This window comes from Epinephelus lanceolatus, chromosome 13, assembly GCF_041903045.1.
Source record: "Epinephelus lanceolatus isolate andai-2023 chromosome 13, ASM4190304v1, whole genome shotgun sequence".
NCBI lineage: Eukaryota > Metazoa > Chordata > Actinopteri > Perciformes > Serranidae > Epinephelus > Epinephelus lanceolatus.
In genome coordinates this window covers 21601925-21622458 of record NC_135746.1, presented here as the reverse complement: position 1 = coordinate 21622458, position 20534 = coordinate 21601925, and the positions used below count along the sequence as shown (strand labels likewise).

At 40.6% G+C, this 20534-nt stretch overlaps 2 protein-coding genes across 2 annotated transcripts; both read right to left on the bottom strand.

Moving 5' to 3' along the window:
• Positions 1-118: 118 nt before the first annotated feature.
• Positions 119-7039, bottom strand: LOC117270277 (uncharacterized). Its single transcript, XM_033647787.2, has 7 exons — positions 6889-7039; positions 4477-4549; positions 3922-4074; positions 3720-3781; positions 3524-3610; positions 3237-3326; positions 119-3145 (listed from the first exon to the last, which is right to left on the bottom strand). Exons 1-7 carry the CDS (start codon positions 6889-6891, stop codon positions 3095-3097), a joined length of 519 nt encoding a protein of 172 aa, XP_033503678.1. The 5' UTR covers positions 6892-7039; the 3' UTR covers positions 119-3094.
• A 2114-nt stretch (positions 7040-9153) lies between these two features.
• rhag (Rh associated glycoprotein) lies at positions 9154-20302 on the bottom strand. Its single transcript, XM_033649012.2, has 10 exons — positions 20011-20302; positions 14635-14818; positions 13843-13993; positions 13575-13722; positions 13080-13246; positions 12849-12986; positions 12183-12304; positions 11960-12033; positions 11738-11811; positions 9154-10616 (listed from the first exon to the last, which is right to left on the bottom strand). Exons 1-10 carry the CDS (start codon positions 20192-20194, stop codon positions 10542-10544), a joined length of 1317 nt encoding a protein of 438 aa, XP_033504903.1. The 5' UTR covers positions 20195-20302; the 3' UTR covers positions 9154-10541.
• Positions 20303-20534: the final 232 nt, after the last annotated feature.

Here is a 20534-nt window from a genome sequence, read left to right as displayed (position 1 = left end):
TTATTGCTGTTTCTTTTCTGTTTGTCACACATCAAAATTCACAGTACACAACAAGTTTACTCCATTGTCCATGTAAAGCGTTCGGCTGCGTTGACACAGGGGGACTAACGGTGACTGTATTTTATATTTCAATTTAATAAAATGGCTGATGTAGAAACAAGATTTATGACAGAGTTTGGGGGGAATGAATGTTACAAATAAGACATACAGTTACTATCCAACAACTCTGAGTCGACTCTCATATCATTTTGAACAAAATGGACACATTAAAGGAATACCACCCACAAAATGACTATTTATATATCGATTAGTAATGCTGTGAGACAATACATTTGTGAAGAAAACTTTGCTTTTCTCACATGCCTTCACAGAAAATGGCAAACATACTGATTTATTGTCGACTGGGGACCTCGTGGGCGGCACGGTGGTGCAGCGCTTAGCATTGTCGGGTTCAAACCCAGGGTGGGGGAGCCCTTCTATGCACGTTCTCTCCATGCCAGCATGGGTTTTCTCTGGGTACTCCGCCTTCCTCCCACAGTCCAAAGACATGCAGGTTAACTGGTGACTCTAAACTGTCCGTAGGTGTGAATGTGAGTGTGAATGGTTGTCTGTCTTTATGTGTCAGCCCTGTGATAGTCTGGTGACCTGTCCAGAGTGTACCCCGCCTCTCACACAATGTCTGCTGGGATAGGCTCCAGCCCCCTCGCAACCCCAAACAAGATAATGTAACAACAACACAATTCAAACGTACTAAAACCTTACAGTCAATAACTGAACTTAGAGTGAAACAGATTTACGCTCTCCTCAAAACAAGACCCTAATACTATGTTGTTTGTTTTTAGAATAAATGTATGTGTTCAGGAAATACCAAGCATTCAACTAGATAAATAAGACTTGGATTATACTGCTGGAGTTGTGAGTGTGGCCCCCACTCAATCAAAATATTCACCGTTTTCCGTGAAGGCGTGCAAGAAAAACAAACTTTTCCTTATGAATTCTAGGTAACACAACATGACTAACTGATATACAAATGGTCATTCTGTGGGTGAAGTATTCCTTTAAATACTATTTTATCAATACACAATGAGAACGATGTGGCTCCCACAGCCAACATTTACTGTGGAAGCATTAGTTACTTATCTACAAAAAAAGTATGGGCAGTCCTACATGTAGTACAGTTGACATGAATGACTGACAGAACCAGCAGGTAAACAAAAAAAGAAACTCATGTTACACATCAAAGTCTGTTTACAGGTGTTGGGGAGCACTACTGCATATATGAGAGTAAAAGTTCGTAGAGACTTCTGTGGCTGCAGAGGGAACTGCGCAAGAATAATTGCATCAAATGATATCGCTTGGGGCTGAAAGCTGATGTTTGAAAATAAAAAAAAAAATCCGAGGGCATTGAGTTAAACAGAATTTATCAGACCTATGTAGCTGCTCATTTCTGCTTCGGCTAGCAGCTTGTGGCTACTCTCGCCGCTACTACCATGACACACCAGAATTTCCAGTCAAACTATCGGCAGTTGGAGTTGCAGTGTGGGTATTGTAGGCTTCAGGTTTTGACAAGGAAAAAGACAATATATCTGGTCCATTGTGAGTCGGACGATGTTGAAGGAGTAAGATGCTCGATCGGTAGAACACTCTTTGAAAGGGGTGAGCATACGTTCAAATCACAAGCAAAGCTGAGAAGCTGGTGGTTACTGGCCTCATCTGACGTAGGTTACATCCACACTGATATGGTTTTTGTTTTAAAATGCTGTTTTAAAACATTACCATTGGTGTACACTGGCCATGTATATACTGGTGGAAACAGGAAGCAGACTGTCTGGTTTAGGACTAGAGGTTTCTTTGCTTGGATCAATGACGAGATGGAGCTGTTACTGAAAGTAGCACATGAGCACAAGGCGTTCAAGATGGCAGAAGCCAGATTGGGCGACATATCACTGATATTAGAGCAGCACTGGGATCATTATCCACTGCCAGAGGAAGCCATGGCGACGGGAGAGGAGTGACATAATCACAAAAGGTATGCGGACCTAGCTGTAATGTTCTGGCTTGACACATCGTGACTGATAAGACCCATTTGGGAAGTGAATGTGGGCGCCTGCATCATCGATTCCAAAAATCTGTTTCCACCAGTCCAGACTGAAACGTAAACCCAGAGTTTTTAAACTAAAATGAGGTCAGCAGTAGTTATGCGTTTTAAAATGAAAACGTATTAAGGCCAAAACACACCAGTGGCAAACGCTGCACGTCACAAAATATGCCCCAGTATTTTCTATGTCCAACTCTACACCGGCGGTGGCTAGACATGACACGTGACGTGCTAGAGTGGCACTTCACACCACTGTCCTATTTCAAGCCTCGCTGCCCCCAGAATTAAATGCTCTCTGCATGTACATACCAGCTCCCACAACAGCTCTTTTTCCCTGCTCCTATAGCTGCTCGACTCCTCTCGTCACCACGGATGTATAAGGAGTATTGCAGCTGTGTTTTTTTGTGACAAAGACTGGATGAGGAGAGCCTCGTTGCTGATGTCGCAACATCTCCCAAGCTTAACAACCCACAATCCCGTCATTATAAAGACAATGGCCAAAAAGATACTGTCTAGCGATCGGCTCTACGGGTGAGAAATGAAGTTTAATTACGAGCTCTCCACACTTGATTTTAAGCTAATGCAAAGGAGGAAGAAGTACAGATCTTTCAGTAAAAGTAGTAGCGGCCCTAGTGTGTTCTGGCCTTTAGTGTAGATGTAACCGTAGTTGATTAAAGATAAAATGGTCGATTACATTGCTCAACATAAACACTTCTCATATTACAAAATCTATAAGACCAAGCTGAAGAATTGGCCACCTAAACAGTAGCATGATGACAATTAAGCTAGTGGTCTGAACGCATCTCACTTCCCTACAAGAGCTACAGCTCCTTCACTCTATCAGGCTCGGTGCTGCCCCTGTGTGTCGATTCAAGTCGTAATCATTGTCTCTTTCTCAGAAAACTCTTCACTGTTGTTCACCCGGTAGGCCGGAGTTGTTGTTTCCTGAGTTCTGCTGTCCAAGCCCGGGCTCCACCACTGCCGTCAACAGTGGCATCACAGGGTAGAGTTCAAGAACTCGAGAAGCTCTGCTCGATTTTTATCCCGCTGTGACAGACAAAAAAAGGGAAATATAAACCATCCACAAACTATACAGATACACTTGGTTGCTTACTTGATGGCAGAGATGTGAGATTACCTGTTTGTCTTTCTTCGACTTCTTTACTTTCATCTTTATCTTCTTCCCTGAAATCATGCTGTACTTGCCCTTTTTCTTGTCCTTCAAGTACTGAAAGAAAAGCAAAACTAAGTTTAAAGGGACTTGTTTTAAGAGCTGAGCGAAATTAATTGAATGGAAGTCAAAAACAAAATGGTGACACTTAACTGGAAAGGGTAAGAGGGACTAGAATAATGTGAAAGATGTATTTTTGGTCACACAGGTGAGAAGATTATTTTTTATCTGATGGTACTTTAATCTGCAGTTACCTTGGAAATCTGTACAGGTCCTGTGTTTTCTTCTCCTTTTGATTTCTTCTCTTTTTTGCGTTTGTGGCGCTTCTCTTTCTTCCCTTTCTGCTCCACGACACAAAACAAGTTGGACTCAGTTTTCAGCAGTGTTCAGTAATAAAACATTTCAGTCACCTCAAATTATAAACACGTGAGATACAATGCACAAGATTACTTTTTTGTGTTGTTTCTCCTTTTTCCTTTTCTTCGACTGCTTTCTGGATTTACTGCGGGAGTCTGAACACAACAAAACACATCAATGTATTTTCCAACTAATCAATTCATGGACATTGACACAGTTATGATGATACACTTAGATATAGTGTGTGGATTTACAAAGCCCAAAATTTAAAGGCAGACTTTAAAGATACACTTACCGCTACTGCTAGAGCTACTCCGACTGCGGCTGGATGAGCGTGATGAACCCGATGAAGAAGAGGATGATGAGGATGAAGATGAGGAGGATGAACTAGAAGAGGACGACGAGGAAGACCTACTGCGGCTGCGCTTACGCTTGCTTTTTTCTTGTCCTGAATAAACAGAGGACAGATAAAAATCTAGATAAACCTTCTTTTGTATTTGTGCAGAGAAGATGACATCTTGTTAAGACCTCATGCAGTGATGATATTACTTTAGACCTATGTAACAAATATTCCCCCCTCGGTTCCACTATACAAATATAAAAATACAACTTTGAAACAAAGTTAGGGAGTGACAATTAGAGGAAGAGACTGGGAAAAAGATCATCAGAAAAAAGATTAAGAGAAAAAACAGGAGTAAAAACAGTTAACAATTCTCTTTGACGTTACATGCACACAACATTTAACAAGAGACAGTGGTGAAAATGAGAAGAACAACAGTAACACAGTCAATGTGGCTGAACACCACCTAAGTATTTAATGTGACGGGGAGTTTCAAGTGTCAGCTCTTGCCTGTGCTCCTTGATCTCCTCCTTTTTTCTGTTTTGTCGCTGGAGCTGGACACTCTGCACTCCGCTTTCGTTGACTAGAAACAAAGAAAAAAGATTCATGCCAAATGTGTTTGAGTGTGACTGCATCCTGAATATGATGGGAGATGTCTGTTTTTATTGAAATCTGGAGTGTGTTGCGTTCAGCCCTGAGAAAACGTTGCAAAGGGTTTATTTAGGCTGAATCCGAACACACAGAATTTACCGCATTTTCAGACTCGCAAACTTTCCAGCGAGTTCCCGGGAAGTCTGGGAGTGCCAAGGACTGTCCAAATAAACAATGCATCCAGTCCACAGAGACAGGGACCTCAAGCGGACTTTCTGCAGACTTTTAGGGAGTCTAGGGTGCAGACTTCACTGGACTTCACTGATTTAATTGCTCACAATTCATTGCAAAACAGATGCAACGTTGTTGCCAACTAAGAAAACAAAAGTTCTGAACTGTGTAAAACAGTTACTGGAGCCATTAAAATGCTGCTTGAATCATGTGGGCCAAAATAATATGGAGGTAGTCCAAATGCATTTTGTTATTGCAGCCTAACCCTATAGACTGCACAATGCCAGATACATAGGCTACAAAATTGCTTCAACTTTAATGAATAAACTTGATGTGATTGCTCAAACGTTTCTGCAGCAGCGAGTGACACAGACTTGAGGGCCGACTTTCAGCAGCTTGCAGTCTCTGCCCTCGCAGACCTTTCGTGATGGCAGTGAGTGAACACGTCACACTACGTACAACTGAAGTCCACGAGGGCTCAGTCTGCATGTCCAGAGGATGGACGTTTGGATTTAGCTTTAAGCAGAACCAGTGGTGCTTTGATCACCCGGGTTGTGTTACATGAGCACTGAAACTAGAGCAGCTGAGCTGAGAGGGCCATAAGTTCTTTTCAAAGTATTTTTGAACCTACTGAAATAAGTTTAAAAATGTGTGACAATACAAAATAAGTTTGATGTTACAGTCGGTGCCTTTGCCTTCCAGAATAGCAATGAACACCCCAGTCGAGTGAAGGATAGTATGGAAACTGTGGTTTCAAATTACAGTGACTCAACATTTGCCTGGCATCTCAGGATGACAAGGCAACCACTTAAGGTGAAGGATGATCCACCTCTTAACTTCGATACTGTGTTACAATCTACACAAGCTAATCATTTTATCATGAATTCCAGGCCTATAATTACTGCTGGTCACTGTTGTCTTGTTATGATATTGAAGTTTTATGTAAAGGACTAAATTGGAGTAGAAGAGTTAATGAAAGTGCCCGTCCACAATAATACCTGCAGAAGCAAAAGATACAAATATGTCTTAAAATCACATTGCAGACCACGTCATTTTAATATCCCTACAGTACATTCACTGGTTATTTTTTAGCAGCCTTCCTAAAGATTGCAATTACTAAATGACATCTAGACGGACTTAAATAAGCTCCAGATCGATATGCTTGTGCTCTTATTATTGAAGATGTCCTGACTTTGATGAAAAATGAACGTGCAAACAATACAGTTGCTTTTGTGACTTTATTTCAATGTTAAGATATTTACTAACCTATAATCCCCACAATGTACATAGCAGAATGTGCATCAGATTGTATACAACCATTACAGCAAGATTTGTGTCACCTTATTTGACCGCTTCATAGGGATGTAAAAACTTCCGTAAACTTCTAAACCTTCTATGCATCTTTTATAAACTGGTTTCTATCTTTGTATTAAGATAAGGCTTCCCAGTGTGTAGAGGTCCATCAGATTACAGAGGTTCGCTGGAGGAGGGCCAGCAAAGATTTCCCTTCCCTCCTAAATTAGGGCAGTTTGGTCAGTGTATTCTAGTTGCACCCTAAGATCCTGAGTCCATATATGAAGGCCAATGTATAGTATAGACGGCCCAGCACCACAATCTGCCTTATAGATCCTCCGCTCTCTATTTGGTTGCTGACAAACCAAGAGAGATCCAGGGGTGCTGCATGCACGTCGCTGCTGATTGGGTTTCACCTCTGACACACCCACCAAGCGAGAGAAAAGGTACCTCAATGCCCGTTTTACATCATAGCGAGTTAACATGCTGTTCAACTGGAAACCGTATTATAACACTGCACACCGTTTACAGACTGAACGCGCCCCTGATCCGCGCTCCGTTAGGAAGGCGCTAGTTACACACTGCAAAGCTACACATAACCGTTTAAAATGGTCAACCGAATGCATGTAACCGTGGCTTTGTTAAACAAAGTCTGGTTACACACTCAAAGAGAATGAACCTTACTTGTCCTTTCCCTTGTGCTTAACGCTACACAAGGCTACGTTTAGTAAGCTAAAGCTAAACTGCGCTTTATGCTACTAAATAAGCTAACGTTGGCGGAAGAAGAGATGCTGTGACGTTACTCACCATGGCGACGGTGAAACGCAGTTAATATATCAGATATATCTAGACACTTCAACCGCTGAAAAAATGACTAAATGTATTTTTATTCGCAGTTATCTCTCGTAAATTAGCATTAGCCGGCGCTCTTCGGAGACATTTTGTATCCCATGATGCACCGCTGCTAGCTACGTTGAAAACAAGGGGCAACGGCCGACAGCTCGCGCACAGCACAGCGCCTCAAGCGGTGAGGAGTGACACAGCATGTAAACTGATGCTGTGTGAAACACCACGACTTGTTGAACAGGTGAGTTAAAGCTGTAAACTAAAAGATAATAAATAGTTTCTGCTCGACGTCTTTTATCTTTAGCGACCTGAAAATGACCTCCTGTGAAGAAGTTAAAAACGTCTCCTGTCATGTTTCTGTCCAGACTATAGACCTAGCATTACCGTTGTTAACATTCGTTTATTATCCCAGTAAGTTAGGTATCGTTAGCTAAAATGAATACAGTCCAATACAGCAGCTCGCCAAAAATAATATCTTCATAAAAGTTATGACGGTCAGGATTTGTTCAAATTGCTGGAGAGAGAAAGACTCAACACTAAGGTCATTTTGGGATTGTCTACCCTAATAAGCATAATATAAATGAGGTGACCTAAAAGCTAACGTCAGCATGCTAATCATATCTTTCACACGTTGGCTAAGCTAATGTTACCATGGTGATCATCTCAGTTTAGCTTGCTAGCATGCTTCATTTGCTAATTAGCTGACCCTAGGTTTTTAATATGATATTTTACTGATTGAAAATATATCAACCAATATTAGTTGTTTTTTTTTTTTACTATAAACAAATATTGATGATGAAAGTTATAATTAAAATTATAATAAAGAAACACACATTTTGATAAAGATCCTTTAAATCTGTAGTACAATGCCCTACATATGGGACATGAATAATAAACCTGACATTTCTTTCTGGTGGACAAATTATGTAATGTGACCCCCATTTAAATAATCTCAAACATATGTTTCTGGTTATTAGTTAGCAAATTTGGGAAGGTTACTTTTGAAATCTAATAGGTTACAGACGGCACGGTGCTGCAGTGGTAAGCATCGTGGTTCAAACCCAGGGTGAGGGGTTCGAACCCAGGGAATTTTCATGGTCTTCCCGTGTCAGTGTTGGTTTTCTCCTGGTACTCCGGCTTCCTCCCACAGTCCAAAGACATGCAGGTTAACTGGTGACTCTAAACTGGCCGTAGGTGTGAATGTGAGTGTGAATGGTTGTCTGTCTCTGTGTGTTGGTGACCTGTCCAGGGTGTACTCTGCTTCTCGCCCAATGCTAGCCGGGATAGGCCAAGAGGGGTTACGGGAAATGAATGAATGAATGAATGAATGAATGAATGAATTCATAGTTACCCTGTTAAAATGTAATGAGTAATGTAACCTTTTTAATTACTTAATCTTAGCAATTACTATATTTGATTACTTTTGGATGACTTTTCTAACAGATGTCTGAAACTGGGCTGTAAAGCTGAAAATGTCTGAAAATAGGCTATACTTGCATTCCTACAAGCCAAAAAGGTGCAAAGCAACAGAATGAATGTTTTATTCTACATATAAACTTTTTACCAATAAGAATATATCCAAATGTACCCCATTTGTAATAACCAACATTTTGATCAGTAATTGTAATTTGATTAAAAACTGTAACTGATTACAATTATATTAATTGTGTAATTGAATTACATGTAATAGTTACATGTAACTAGTTACTCCCTAATACTGATATTTTGACATTATGCTGATACCATATATTGTGATAAACTACTGTTAGCTGATGCATTGAGCTCCACAAATTAGTGCGAAACACAAATTACAGCTCATGCTTATAGTTATGTCATTCATTATGCAGGTATTTGGTCATAAACCAAAGTATTTTAGATACATTTTGTCCTACTGGTGGTGCTAGAGGAAAAATCAGAAGATCACCAAAGTTAGTACAGTCAATCTAGAGAAGGGCATGAATGTCTCAACCAAATTTCATTGAAGGCCATAAAATAGTTCTTTGGATATTCCACTCAAAACCTCAAATGTCAGCCTGCCATGACTTTAGATCAAAAGACAGGGAATCACCAGCATGAATATCCACTAATATAATGCAAGATATCATGAGTAAGTTATGACTCACTGAATTGGGCCAAGTCACAATCAAATGTAAGGAAGTTATTAGACTGCAATATTTCTACAAATATCTGCAGGATTACTACCACAAAAACACACATAAACACTGGTATCATACAAAAACATATTTATTATGACAGTATTAGTATATTGTACAAATATGAGCACATACCCACTGTATAAAAATACAAAATCTCGATGTGTTCTGGGCATCATAAATCATTTGACAAACAAAAATACTGATTAACATTACTGTGTGTGTAGTCAGTTCCATTTAGCCCTGCAGTCATATGTTTTAATGAAACCTGTCCTTCTGCACTCCAACACCACACAGCTCGAAAAGATATTGAGAGGCAAGAAATGGCTGCTCTCATATCTGCTGATATATGAAGGTTTGTTGCAGGTGTGACGGTTCAAAGCTCAAAAAGTAGAATTCAACAGTCACTCACCAATAGAGAAAACTGGTCAAAAAGATATAATGGTACAATAAAGATGGTTAAAATGTTTATTTATTGTCACATTTGCACCTCATATAAACACCAGACATTTAATATTCATCATCATGTGAGTTCCCGTTGAATCCCTTTTTAAGGCATTGCAGGGCTTTGATAAAACTGACCATGTCAATCCATTTAAAAGACAAAGTGTATGTACATGTAAGAATACATTGGATGTAAATAGAAAGCAGACAAAAAAAGAACTTCAGCTTGTCAGGTGACAGCCAATCTAATGCTAAATGTGTTCATCCTCATTGCATTACACAAACTGTACAGCTGCCCTCAGATAGATAGAAAACGATCAGGAGGTGAGCAACGTTAGGCGTCATTAGTAACGTATCATGCGACTATCCCTGCCCATGTCAGAGCCTCACTGCTGCTTTCACACAGTCTGACTCCGACTCCTTGCAGAAGGACTGGGCTCCAGTGAGGTGACGTGAAGCGGCAGGTCAAAGCAGGTTTAACCCCTCTCTTTGACCTGAAAGCCTCGGCAGAAATACATGTGCCAGACGTATGGAAATGTATGAGGAAAAATAAACATTATGCTAATATCTTAAAACATGCTATAATGTTTTTTTAATAATATAAAAATGAAATAAAGGAAAAGCTTATGGAAGTGTGTCAACAATGAATCTATGGTGCGACCCACTGTGTCTATGAAATGACTGATCACAGTTTTCAGTGTAAATAAATCCCTGAAGGTCCCTGTTTCAAACTCTAAATGGGATTAACCAAATATTCATGTATGTTTTGGAGACTCTGCATGTGAAACTTCCACTGTGTATCCTAAGTACAAATTTACTATAATGGAAAAATACACTGCTGTATCTATAAAATATCTTTGCTTATAAAACTTTTTGAAAATTGACTTGTGTTGACGAGTAGAGCAAATCATCTATTGTTTTAATCACATGTATATAGTTGACAAATTGATATCTGCAGATATGATGTAGCTGATTAATGATCCTTGGTCTCTAGCTCAGTGGACGGTGAGCAGATATTTAAACCTCTGCTTTGTTCTTTGAGTGATCGGCGTGAGCCAAGCTCTCCTCGTTCTCCTCCTCCTCCTCGGGAACCTGGAAAACATGCAGTCCAAATTATTTGTGTGTAGCCTAATAAAAGAGACCTAAACATGTGAGTTACCAGCAGAGGGTAAAACAAAGAGTACTAGAGAGTTGGAATTAACACAGGAAGAACTGAAGCCTGTCTGATAAAATTTTGATTGTAATAACACGGTGAACAACATTCATCTAATATGATCCCAACTAGGGATGCACAATGTTGGATTTTTGCCGATATCTGATGTGCCGATGCTTTCCAACTCATTTTGGCCAATGTATGCACACATTTTTCCACCTACTAACAGAGAACGTCAAGTCTCTCCTGTAGTGGAATGAACATATTGTTATGCCTACTCTTATCGTGATGGCCCACTGGCAGATGCAGACATAAACAGGGCTGCAACTAACAATCATTTTCATTGTCGATTAATCTGCCACTTAGTTTCAAGATTAATTGATAAGTTGTTTGATCTATAAAATGTCAGATAATGGTGAAAATGTTGATTAGTGGTTCCCAACGCCTAAGAGATGTCCTCAAATGTCTTGTTTTGACCAACCCAAAGATATTCATTTTACTGTCATAAAGAAGTAAAGAAACCAGAAATTATTCACATTTAAAAATGCTGGAATCAGAAAATTGTGACTTTTTCTTCCTTAAGAAAATGACTCAAACAGATTTGTTGATTATCAAATTAGTTTGCAGTTGATTTAATAGTTGACAACTACTCATGAATTCGTTGCAGCCGATAAAGTACAATGCTTTTCATAATGTATACATTCTCTGGGCAAAGGAAGAAAACTGCTTCAACTTAGGTTAGAGGTAAAACACGCCATTATTATTTTCATGAAACATTTTCGAACAAAACTGTTGAATTTATCCTACTTTACCAGACATGGATGGTGTTAAAGTTGCATTATTAAAGTTGTATCATATCTACAGAAATGTTCATGTCGGTTGACGCCAATGTTTCATTATAAAGCCTTAAAGATATTGATGACTCCCTGATTTTTTGTGCATCTCTACTCAAAACCACCAATTTAAAATCTTAAAAATATTTGGCCTCTGCATCTATCACTTGTGATGTCTGGTAGTCAGACAACTTGAGGTAATATTTATGAGGAATGGGGCTTCTTACCTCCCAGTAAATGGAGTCGTCAAAGCAGTTCTGGTCTGGAGGCTGGCCCAAGAACGGCAACTTCATTATTAAACCTTGAAGAAGAGAATGAATTGTTTGATCACTCAGCCCTTTTGCTAAATCACAAGGCCCCGAACCTTTCTTCTGGTACATGACAAACCTTGTGCTCAGGAATTTAACTGTTATGTTACATTTACAGTGTAATTTTTCATGTCCACCCACCTGTAACAGCACCTCCAATCACAGCGAACCCGAGGGATGAAGCCAAGGCAGCAGCTTGCATGGCAGCACTAAATCTGAAGAGGAGGCGGAGGAGAGACAGGAATGTAACAGCTGACATTTAACCGACAGATAAAATTACCTCAAAGCTACAATATAGTCGTGTGTGTATATATTTATTATGTAGTGTGTATGAAAGATTTGTGGTGAGTAAAATGGTCCTTACCCCTCTTTTTTCCCCAGACCCACAGCTATAATACTCGCCACCCCGCCCAGGATGCCAGGCATGCCGTGCAGATTGTGGACACCGCAGGTATCTTGGATGCCCAGGTTGGATGCCAGGATTGGCTACAGAAGAGAAAAAAAGGCCTCTTGTTGCAACCAAAGGAGTGTGTTTTAAAAGGTGAAATGTGCATTTTGATTTAAAAAAAATGGGCATGAACCTTAATTTTACCAAAATATGTAGGATTCAATCTAGAAATTGATCATTTTTGGCTGACAGACATTTTTTTATTTAACATCAAGAGTTTTGCAGCTAATGAGTATATTTATTATTGATAAGTTGACTTAATAGTTAACAAAGGTCAACATTGTAGACAGTGCCATGGTGACATTTTCAAATAACTTGTTTTGTCCAACCAACAGTCCAAAAGTCAATTATATTAAATTTACTATCACTGAAGAGTGAGAAAACTATAAAATGTTCACATTTGAGAAGTTGAAACCAGGGATTTTTTTTTTTCAATTTTGGCTTACACAGTACTTCAACGATTAATTTATTATAAAATTGTTGCAGGTTTTTTGGGTAATCCTTTACATGGACACCTCTTAAAGGATGATAACTTAAAATCAGCCATTTTTATTCTGCACCAGAGCTTTGACTTCAACTCACAGAAAGGAACTTGAAGCCCAGGGTAGAGATGATGCCAGCCACAAATCCAATCAGCATTGCCCCAAACGGCCCAATGGCCATGTCAGCACATGATCCCACAGCAACGCCACCAGCCAGGGTGGCATTCTGAATGTGCACCTGTTAACAAAGATATAAAAGCCAATATACTAGAAGTGATATTTATTTAAAGCTCTTGAATTAGTGTTATTGTGGATATTAAAGTTATCTGACCATGTCCAGTTTTCCTTTGTGCTCCACAAGGCTGGAGATGGCGTAGGCAGAGAGCACACAGGCAGCCAGGGAGAGGTAGGTGTTGATCACTGCTGTGAGCTGAGGTAAGCCCGGGTCAGCGATGGCAGAGTTAAAACTGGGCCAGAACATCCACAGGAAGACGGTTCCTGTAGAACAGGGTGATAAAAAAAAAAAACAGCATTTGTATTGATTCATCTTGAAAATCTCATTCATGTCAAGTCACACTGCATATTAGAAACTTATAGGTTTTAAGGATTCATCATAATTTTCCTTGATGTGGATTGGTACACAGCTGAGGTCAATATCACTGAACATCAGCACTGTTATTTGTGTCCACTAGATGGCATAAGTAGTACATGTGCAGGAGGCCATTGAAGAACCAGTGAGTGAAGATTCACAGCCAAATAAAACACATCACTGCTGTAAACAGATGACTAATACATTACATAATTTTTAAGTGTAACCGGCTCTTACCAATCATAGCAAACAGATCCGAGTGATAAACAGATCCGTCGTTCTCATGCCCGTTCCTTAAACCTGGCCTGTAAAGCACTCGAGCCACTGCCAGGCCGAAGTAGGCTCCGTAAGCGTGGATGATCATGGATGCTCCGATGTCAGTAGCCTGTGAGAGAAAAGGTGACACAGTTTAATATAATCCAGTTTACTCAGTGAATGTTCCAGGTCACAATGCAGTTCATCAATGCCGTCTCGTCAACGCAGTCACAAGTCACTGTGTACTTACTTCGAAGACTATCCCCACCAGATGTTCATTGATGGAGAAGAGGGTGATCTCCAGTATAGTCATGATGAGGAGCTGCACAGGGCTGGTTTTACCCAGAACGGCTCCGAAAGAGATCAGAACTGTAGCTGTGCTGAAGTCTGCGTTGATTATTCTGCAGGATGTAGGAGAAAACAAGTCTTTAGGAACACAGAAGTTGCAGGATAAAGCCATTTTCCAGAGCTGCTCAGTAGGGTTGTAAATCACAAGTTTCATCATGACACAATATTATATCAATTCTTTGGACTACGATACGATATTTACTGATATCACAAAGTCTGCCATGATATGACTTGAGAAATTCAGAACGATAAGTTTAGATGTTTTCACTTTGCATTGCTAATATTGGATTGTTTATCAATGAATCAGTAAATTGACCCAGATCGACGTATCTTTACACCTCTACTGCTCAGCAGCCAACACAACAGGTCATTGGTTTATTTAACAGCTATTAAGCCGGTGATGTATATTTAGAGGTCCAGTGTGTAGGTTTTAGTGGCATCTAGCTGTGAGGTTAGAGAACTGACAACTAAAGCAACCATTAAGGCAAAGTACAGTGGCCAATGTGAAAATGCAATGGTCCTTCTCAGAGCCAGTGATTGGTTTGTCTGCTGTGGGCTACTGTAGAACAACATGGTGGACAGTACCATTTCTACAAGTAGACGCCTCTAAATCCTACACACTGGACCTTTAACTGCATAAAAGTTATTCAGGGGTTTATTGAAAAACAATAAGTGCCAAAAAAGACATTCGTACTTGAAGATGCTGACTTTGATCTTGCCATCGTCCAGGTGCCAGATGCCCTGCGTGAAGAGGCCCCACTGCAGGCCAAAGGCAGCCAGGAGCAAGTTGACGCCCACGCTGCTGAACCCGTATCTCTTCAGGAAGGTCATCAGGAACCCGAAGCCAATGAAGATCATGACGTGGACATCCTGAAACACTGGAGACGTGAGAGAAGGGAGGTCAGTTGTGTTGTTGATTCGATGATAGGGCCCTGCTTTGGCCTCAGCTGAATTTGGACATGAAATTAAATCAGATGAAACCCTTTCAAGATACGCTGCCCTCAATTTGAAATTAGCTGAGACGTTGCTTGAAACGGTGGTATTCTTTTGCCTTTGTAGTGTAAGTGATTGATTGAGCAGTTACTGGACTTGACAGGAGTCATTTCCTTCCACAGGGGCTGTTTTGTCAGCCATGACCTGTTAGCTGGAAAAGCAATTCAATCACATTATGAATGGGATTATGGCAAAATGCTGCTGTTGTTCCTGTTGTTGAGTTTGCCGCCCCTTGCTGTTTCTATTAAGTGCATATGATCCTAATTGTTTAGCACACTCTTATCTATTAGTCTCAGTATGACAAAGACAGCAGGGTTTGGAATTTGTTTGGATCACATCCCCTGTTTCACTATCAGCACATGGTGTTGTCTTTAAATTCTCAGCACTGGGAACACACAAAAAGGCAAGCTTCTTAAGAAGAGACACTCTATAAATCTGGGTTAAGGCCAGCTAATTTTGGGGGGGGGGGGGATTTACGCAGAGCTGGGCCACCCCACCGAGAGTCATCATCCTGACAGGAAGGGGGACTCCTGTTTCCTTAAAACCTTTAAGCTTCATATGATGAGCCCCTTGTGGAAACACCGTGTGCACAGGCTAAGAAACAATGTGCTTCATTTCCTCATTGTATAATGAGAATGAAGGTAGCCGCTATTGTCTAGACCAGTGGTTCCCAACTGGTGGTCGCGGTCCAAAAGTGGGTCCGGGGTGGAATCTGAATGGACTGCAGGTGTTTCGCAAATGTGTCAAGTTTGTAGAATTTCCAGCACAGAGCTTTTATTTTGAAGGGCTGTGTCCTGCTGCAGAGGAAGTGACTAACGGTCAGCAAACTAGCTTGATGACAGGGTAAAATGCAAGAAGGTATTAAACTGTGCAGACCTTAGACTAATGACTAAGGAGAAATCTGGACCTGTGGCTGGACCAGTTGGGAACCAGTGGTCTAGAGAGCATTATTTTTTTTCCCAAGAGTGTTCCGCCCAGTTACACCCTACTTTGCTGTGATTGGCTACTTTTATCTTTCAAATGGGAGCCATTAAATGCAGCTTAGTGTAAGATTAACACATTTTTTTTATCTCATTTGTGAAGCTCCTTTTAGTTCCCATGAGGTTGCCAGACAACCAGCTGAGGCTAGATGAAGTCAGCATCCAGCCAAGAAATAGTCCTGCACATAACCCCATGTGAAACTACAACATGTTGTCTTTACCCTTAAGTTTTTGAATGGATTAAACAAACAAGATATTACACAACTAATAAGTGAGCTTTTGAATTGCTGCAAAGTGGATTTTGTTCCAATGTGCTAAGCTAGGCTCATTGTTTCCCCCTGTTTCCAGTCTTTGTGCTATGCTAAGCTAACCAGCTGCTGGCTGTAGCTTCATATATGACACAAACATGAGAGTGGAATCAGTCTTCTCATCTGATGCTGTGCTCATACTACGAGCGACACAGCAACAGGCTACAAGTCATTTCAGTGGAAGATGGTGACATGAAGCCACAAACTGAATCCAAACACTTGTTGCTGCTGCCGGGCGTGGTACGCTACAAATCAAAGTTAAGCTGGCTTTAACTTTTTTCAGTGCTTCAATGGTGCGACGATGCGTCAAGCAATCATATAGTTTGTTTCTAGCTGTGGTTCTGTGTTATTGAGGTCACTTAGCTGACGCTATGCTAGCTTTCTGTGCAGCGCGGTACACATTAAAATGGGGCTCAGGCATTGATGAAATATAGATACATATTTTTGACCAAGTGCAAAGTTAAGTTGGCGTTCAGTCGAGGTGCTTTGTGGCAAGAAGCAGACACACACAAACCCGTGACGATGTAACTATGCAACGACTGCTTGAGCAACACTTCAACAGAGACTCTGCGATAGCACACGGTTGCGTTGTTGCTCTAGTGTGAACACAGCATTGCTCTTGGCAAGGAAGTCAGCCTTGGCTATGATGAACTGTTTTCAGTCAATATTCTGTATTAAACAGAGAGTGGGGTGTGGTTAATAGTCTAATGTAATCCATCAATGTTACCATGGCAGCCATTTTAGCATAGGTATTAAGATCAAAATCATTAGCATAAATATAGCAATAGCACAGGAGCAGGATTTTATCTCTACCTCCTACACTTGAAAATGAGAATCCTAATGAGACAAGGGTCATCATCAGACCATATATATTTGAGCGAATGGCTCTTATTTTGGGTGACTGATGACTGATGAGTGGTGAAATGTGCGCTTCTTGCACACATCTCATTACCTGGGAGATTAGTGAACGGCTGAGCATTGAGTTCTCTATGGATGCAGAATCACAATGTACCAGCACAAGCTTGGAGGGTGACATATAGTCATACGTCATCTTCCCGTTTTAGCAAAAAAAAGAATTACTTTACTTTGAACTAAATTTAAGTTTTGTTGTCAAAAAAAAATTCGCAAATAGTGTGTCTAATCAACATTGTCAGGAAACTCAAAGTGATTTGGGCTTTAAACATCCAGTTTTTATCCATTGTAGAATGAGTGCATGTGTTTTTTTGGTTTGTTTGTTTTATTGACAAACCCCTAACATAGGCATTGGTGCCTTGCAGTTACTAAAGACAATGAGCTATTAAACACTTAACAAATTCTGTTTTCCACCCATGTCTTTTCTCCACTTATTGAAAGAGAGAATGAATATTACACATCCCAAATATTACAAATATTTCCGTTTGTCTGCTTGAAGCTGCTTTTTCATTCAGCACAGAAAGTCACACATGCACTGGTTTAAAATGCAGCAGCTTTAGAATGATCGACTAATGAGGGAGATTATATTCACCCACACCTATTTTCACAAACAATATTTACATATAGAGTATGTCAGCACATTTTCAACATGTCCTTTGGAAGAAAGTGAAACATTAAAACTGTTTACTTGAGGCAGAATCCAAAGATGCCACAATTTGAATACTGTTTTGTTTTTTTACTGGGTTTCTGTATGTACTAAAAATCAGTATACTCAGACAGATGTTCTACTGTAGGCTGCTTTAATCATTAAGCAACCTGAAGGACACAGTTGCCTGGCTGCTTACTTGTAAACAATTGTGAATTTTAAGGTTAATAATAAGCTTTTGAAAATCCTGATGTGTGTTTTTCTAATGCTGCGTAACATGTGGTCAGCATTTCGCACACTGGTATCAGCAGCAGCAGCGAGTTGAGGTGTAAATATCTGATTTGGCTCACGTCCATCGAGCTGGTTTGACAAAAAAAATGTGTTTGCTCTCCAACTTTGCACTCTGACCCCGTCCCATTCTCACCCAGGACATGGACTTGCTTTTCTGGTAGTAGGGGCTTCTAGCGAGTGGTGAGATAGAGGATGGGGAAGCGGTAACGTTGGACAGCAGCCACAGCGACTGGCACCACGCCCAGATCTTAGGTAACGCTCAGCAATCTCAAAGAACTGGGTGAGCCAAGATGAGAGAGGGAGAATCCCCTCGGGACCTACTGTACTGCAGACTGTAGCGGAGTGATGCAACTGGTGCAAAAACATGAATTATTTCATTTTTTTAAAATGCTGGAGCAACACATTTCCTTGCCTTTGATGTTTTCATTCTGCAAATCAACCCCTAATGTAGATAAAATTACTTTAAGAGGGTCCTCATCAGAAACATATGCAGTGTTTTGTCATATCATACAGCCGGAATTTGTTCCTGTCACTTACTGATTGATTTGAGTCGCGATATCTTTAACTCCAGCCCACATTCCTCTGCTTATTTGTCTTCCTTTGATCCTATAAGTACAGATGTCTGGTATGCGTTGAACGCAGCTGCAAGCCTGCACGTCATCCAGGCGCATTTTAGTCAGCATAATTGAAATACATTTACAGATGTGTCATTTAACATCTCATAATGGCAATGCTGCATTGTTGGCACATGTAGTTATAATTTAAAAAGTGCTTATTGTTGCTTCACTTGTTGTTGGGCTTCACTGTGCAGAATGATGTCCACCAGAGTTTTAAATTTAGATTATTAGATTATCATTAGTTTGGAGGCCAGTCGAACAGTGGACTTTTCAGTGAAGTAGGAGACCTCTTGTGATGGAGCAGATGTGCTTTTTATGTGTTTCATGGGAAAACCATACCAGACACAGATTGTTATTCAAAGCTAAACATGCCTGGAGAACGTCGTAATTCATATGTGTAACAAAAAGTTAAGAAGAAACCAAATTAATGATAGAAATACAGAGGAAGACGATATTGCAAGGCATGTTCTGTGCTATCTGAAGTCAATGATATGCCTTAATGGTGACCGTGGAGCTAATCTCTATGGGTCACACCTGCCCCACCCAATCATGAGCAGCCACCAACACAGTAAAACAGCAGTTTGTAGTTGTGACTATCTTCATTCAGATAAGTTGTCAAGTTATCAAGATACAGAGAGACCCATCAACTGTTTAAACTAAGTAGTTTAAAGGGAATGATGCTTTTAAATCCTCCACTATCAGCATCTGTCTGTCTTTTTTCATCACCAGTCTTTGTTCTTTCATTATCTGTGTTTGCCACATTGATTTAAGTCACATGTGACCTCCACTGTATGAGACCTGACACTTCTCCCTGCAGGATCCTCTTGGACTCCTCAGCTGCATGTGTATGAATAGACGTTCTGATGGGTGAGAATGTGACCCCTGTGACTCCTCTTATTGCATTCAGCAGACCTTGGAAATGGACCTCTGTTTGCAAGCAATTGGAAAAAGTTCACCCTTGAAATAGAATTCACATTATTCCAGTAAAGGAGAGGTGGCCTTTTATAGTTCACTCGGCACTTCAAAGTTCAAGACTAAAGAGCTGAAGCTTGATATTATGGAAGATCTGTAGGTTTGTTCCTTTTTAAAAAGGAGAAATAAACCTTATTTTAGCATTTCCCCTGACACTTCTAATTTGCCATGTCCTACTGAATGTCAGCAGACCTTTCCCCTGTTAGGTGTCAGAAAGCTTAGCAGGATATTTAACTAATAAACATGTAATAATCCATGATGTTTAACCTCTTCAAAAGCAGTCTAGTGACCGGACATTAAGGCTTTCCAGCAGCAGAGCATCCCTCAGAGGGCAGCAGCAGGTAGACTTACTGGGGTAGAGGCTCATAGGCTGCGGCTTCGCATGGTGAGTCTCATTGGAGTGTGCGTCGTGCCCGTGACTTGATTTCCCGTCATCATAGTCCACAAACACTGCAAACAGAATGATGGTGATGAGCTGTAAAACCAAGGCCACGATGGGAAACTTGAACCTCATGTTGGTGGCGTACGCAGGCATCTTGAGACCAACTCGGGTTATCTCTCACAGTCTGACACACACTCAGTGACTCTGTCTATCCCTCCCTATCTGTCTTTTTGGGGGGTAGTGCTGTGTGAAGGGAGGCAAGAAAGTGGTGTCTGGTTTTAAACTGATGCAGGTTTCACAGTGACCAATGACAGGGCAGAAGACTGGGGCCTGGGCGGTGAACACCCCCCTCGAGCACTTTGCTGACGGGGATGGGTTTCCTCTCTAGATGTCGGAGGGGAAGAAGCAAAACACAAACATAATGACACTTGGCCAGTGAACAGACATGAGAGAAATACTTAATGACTGCTCCCTCCCACTCATTTTTCACTGT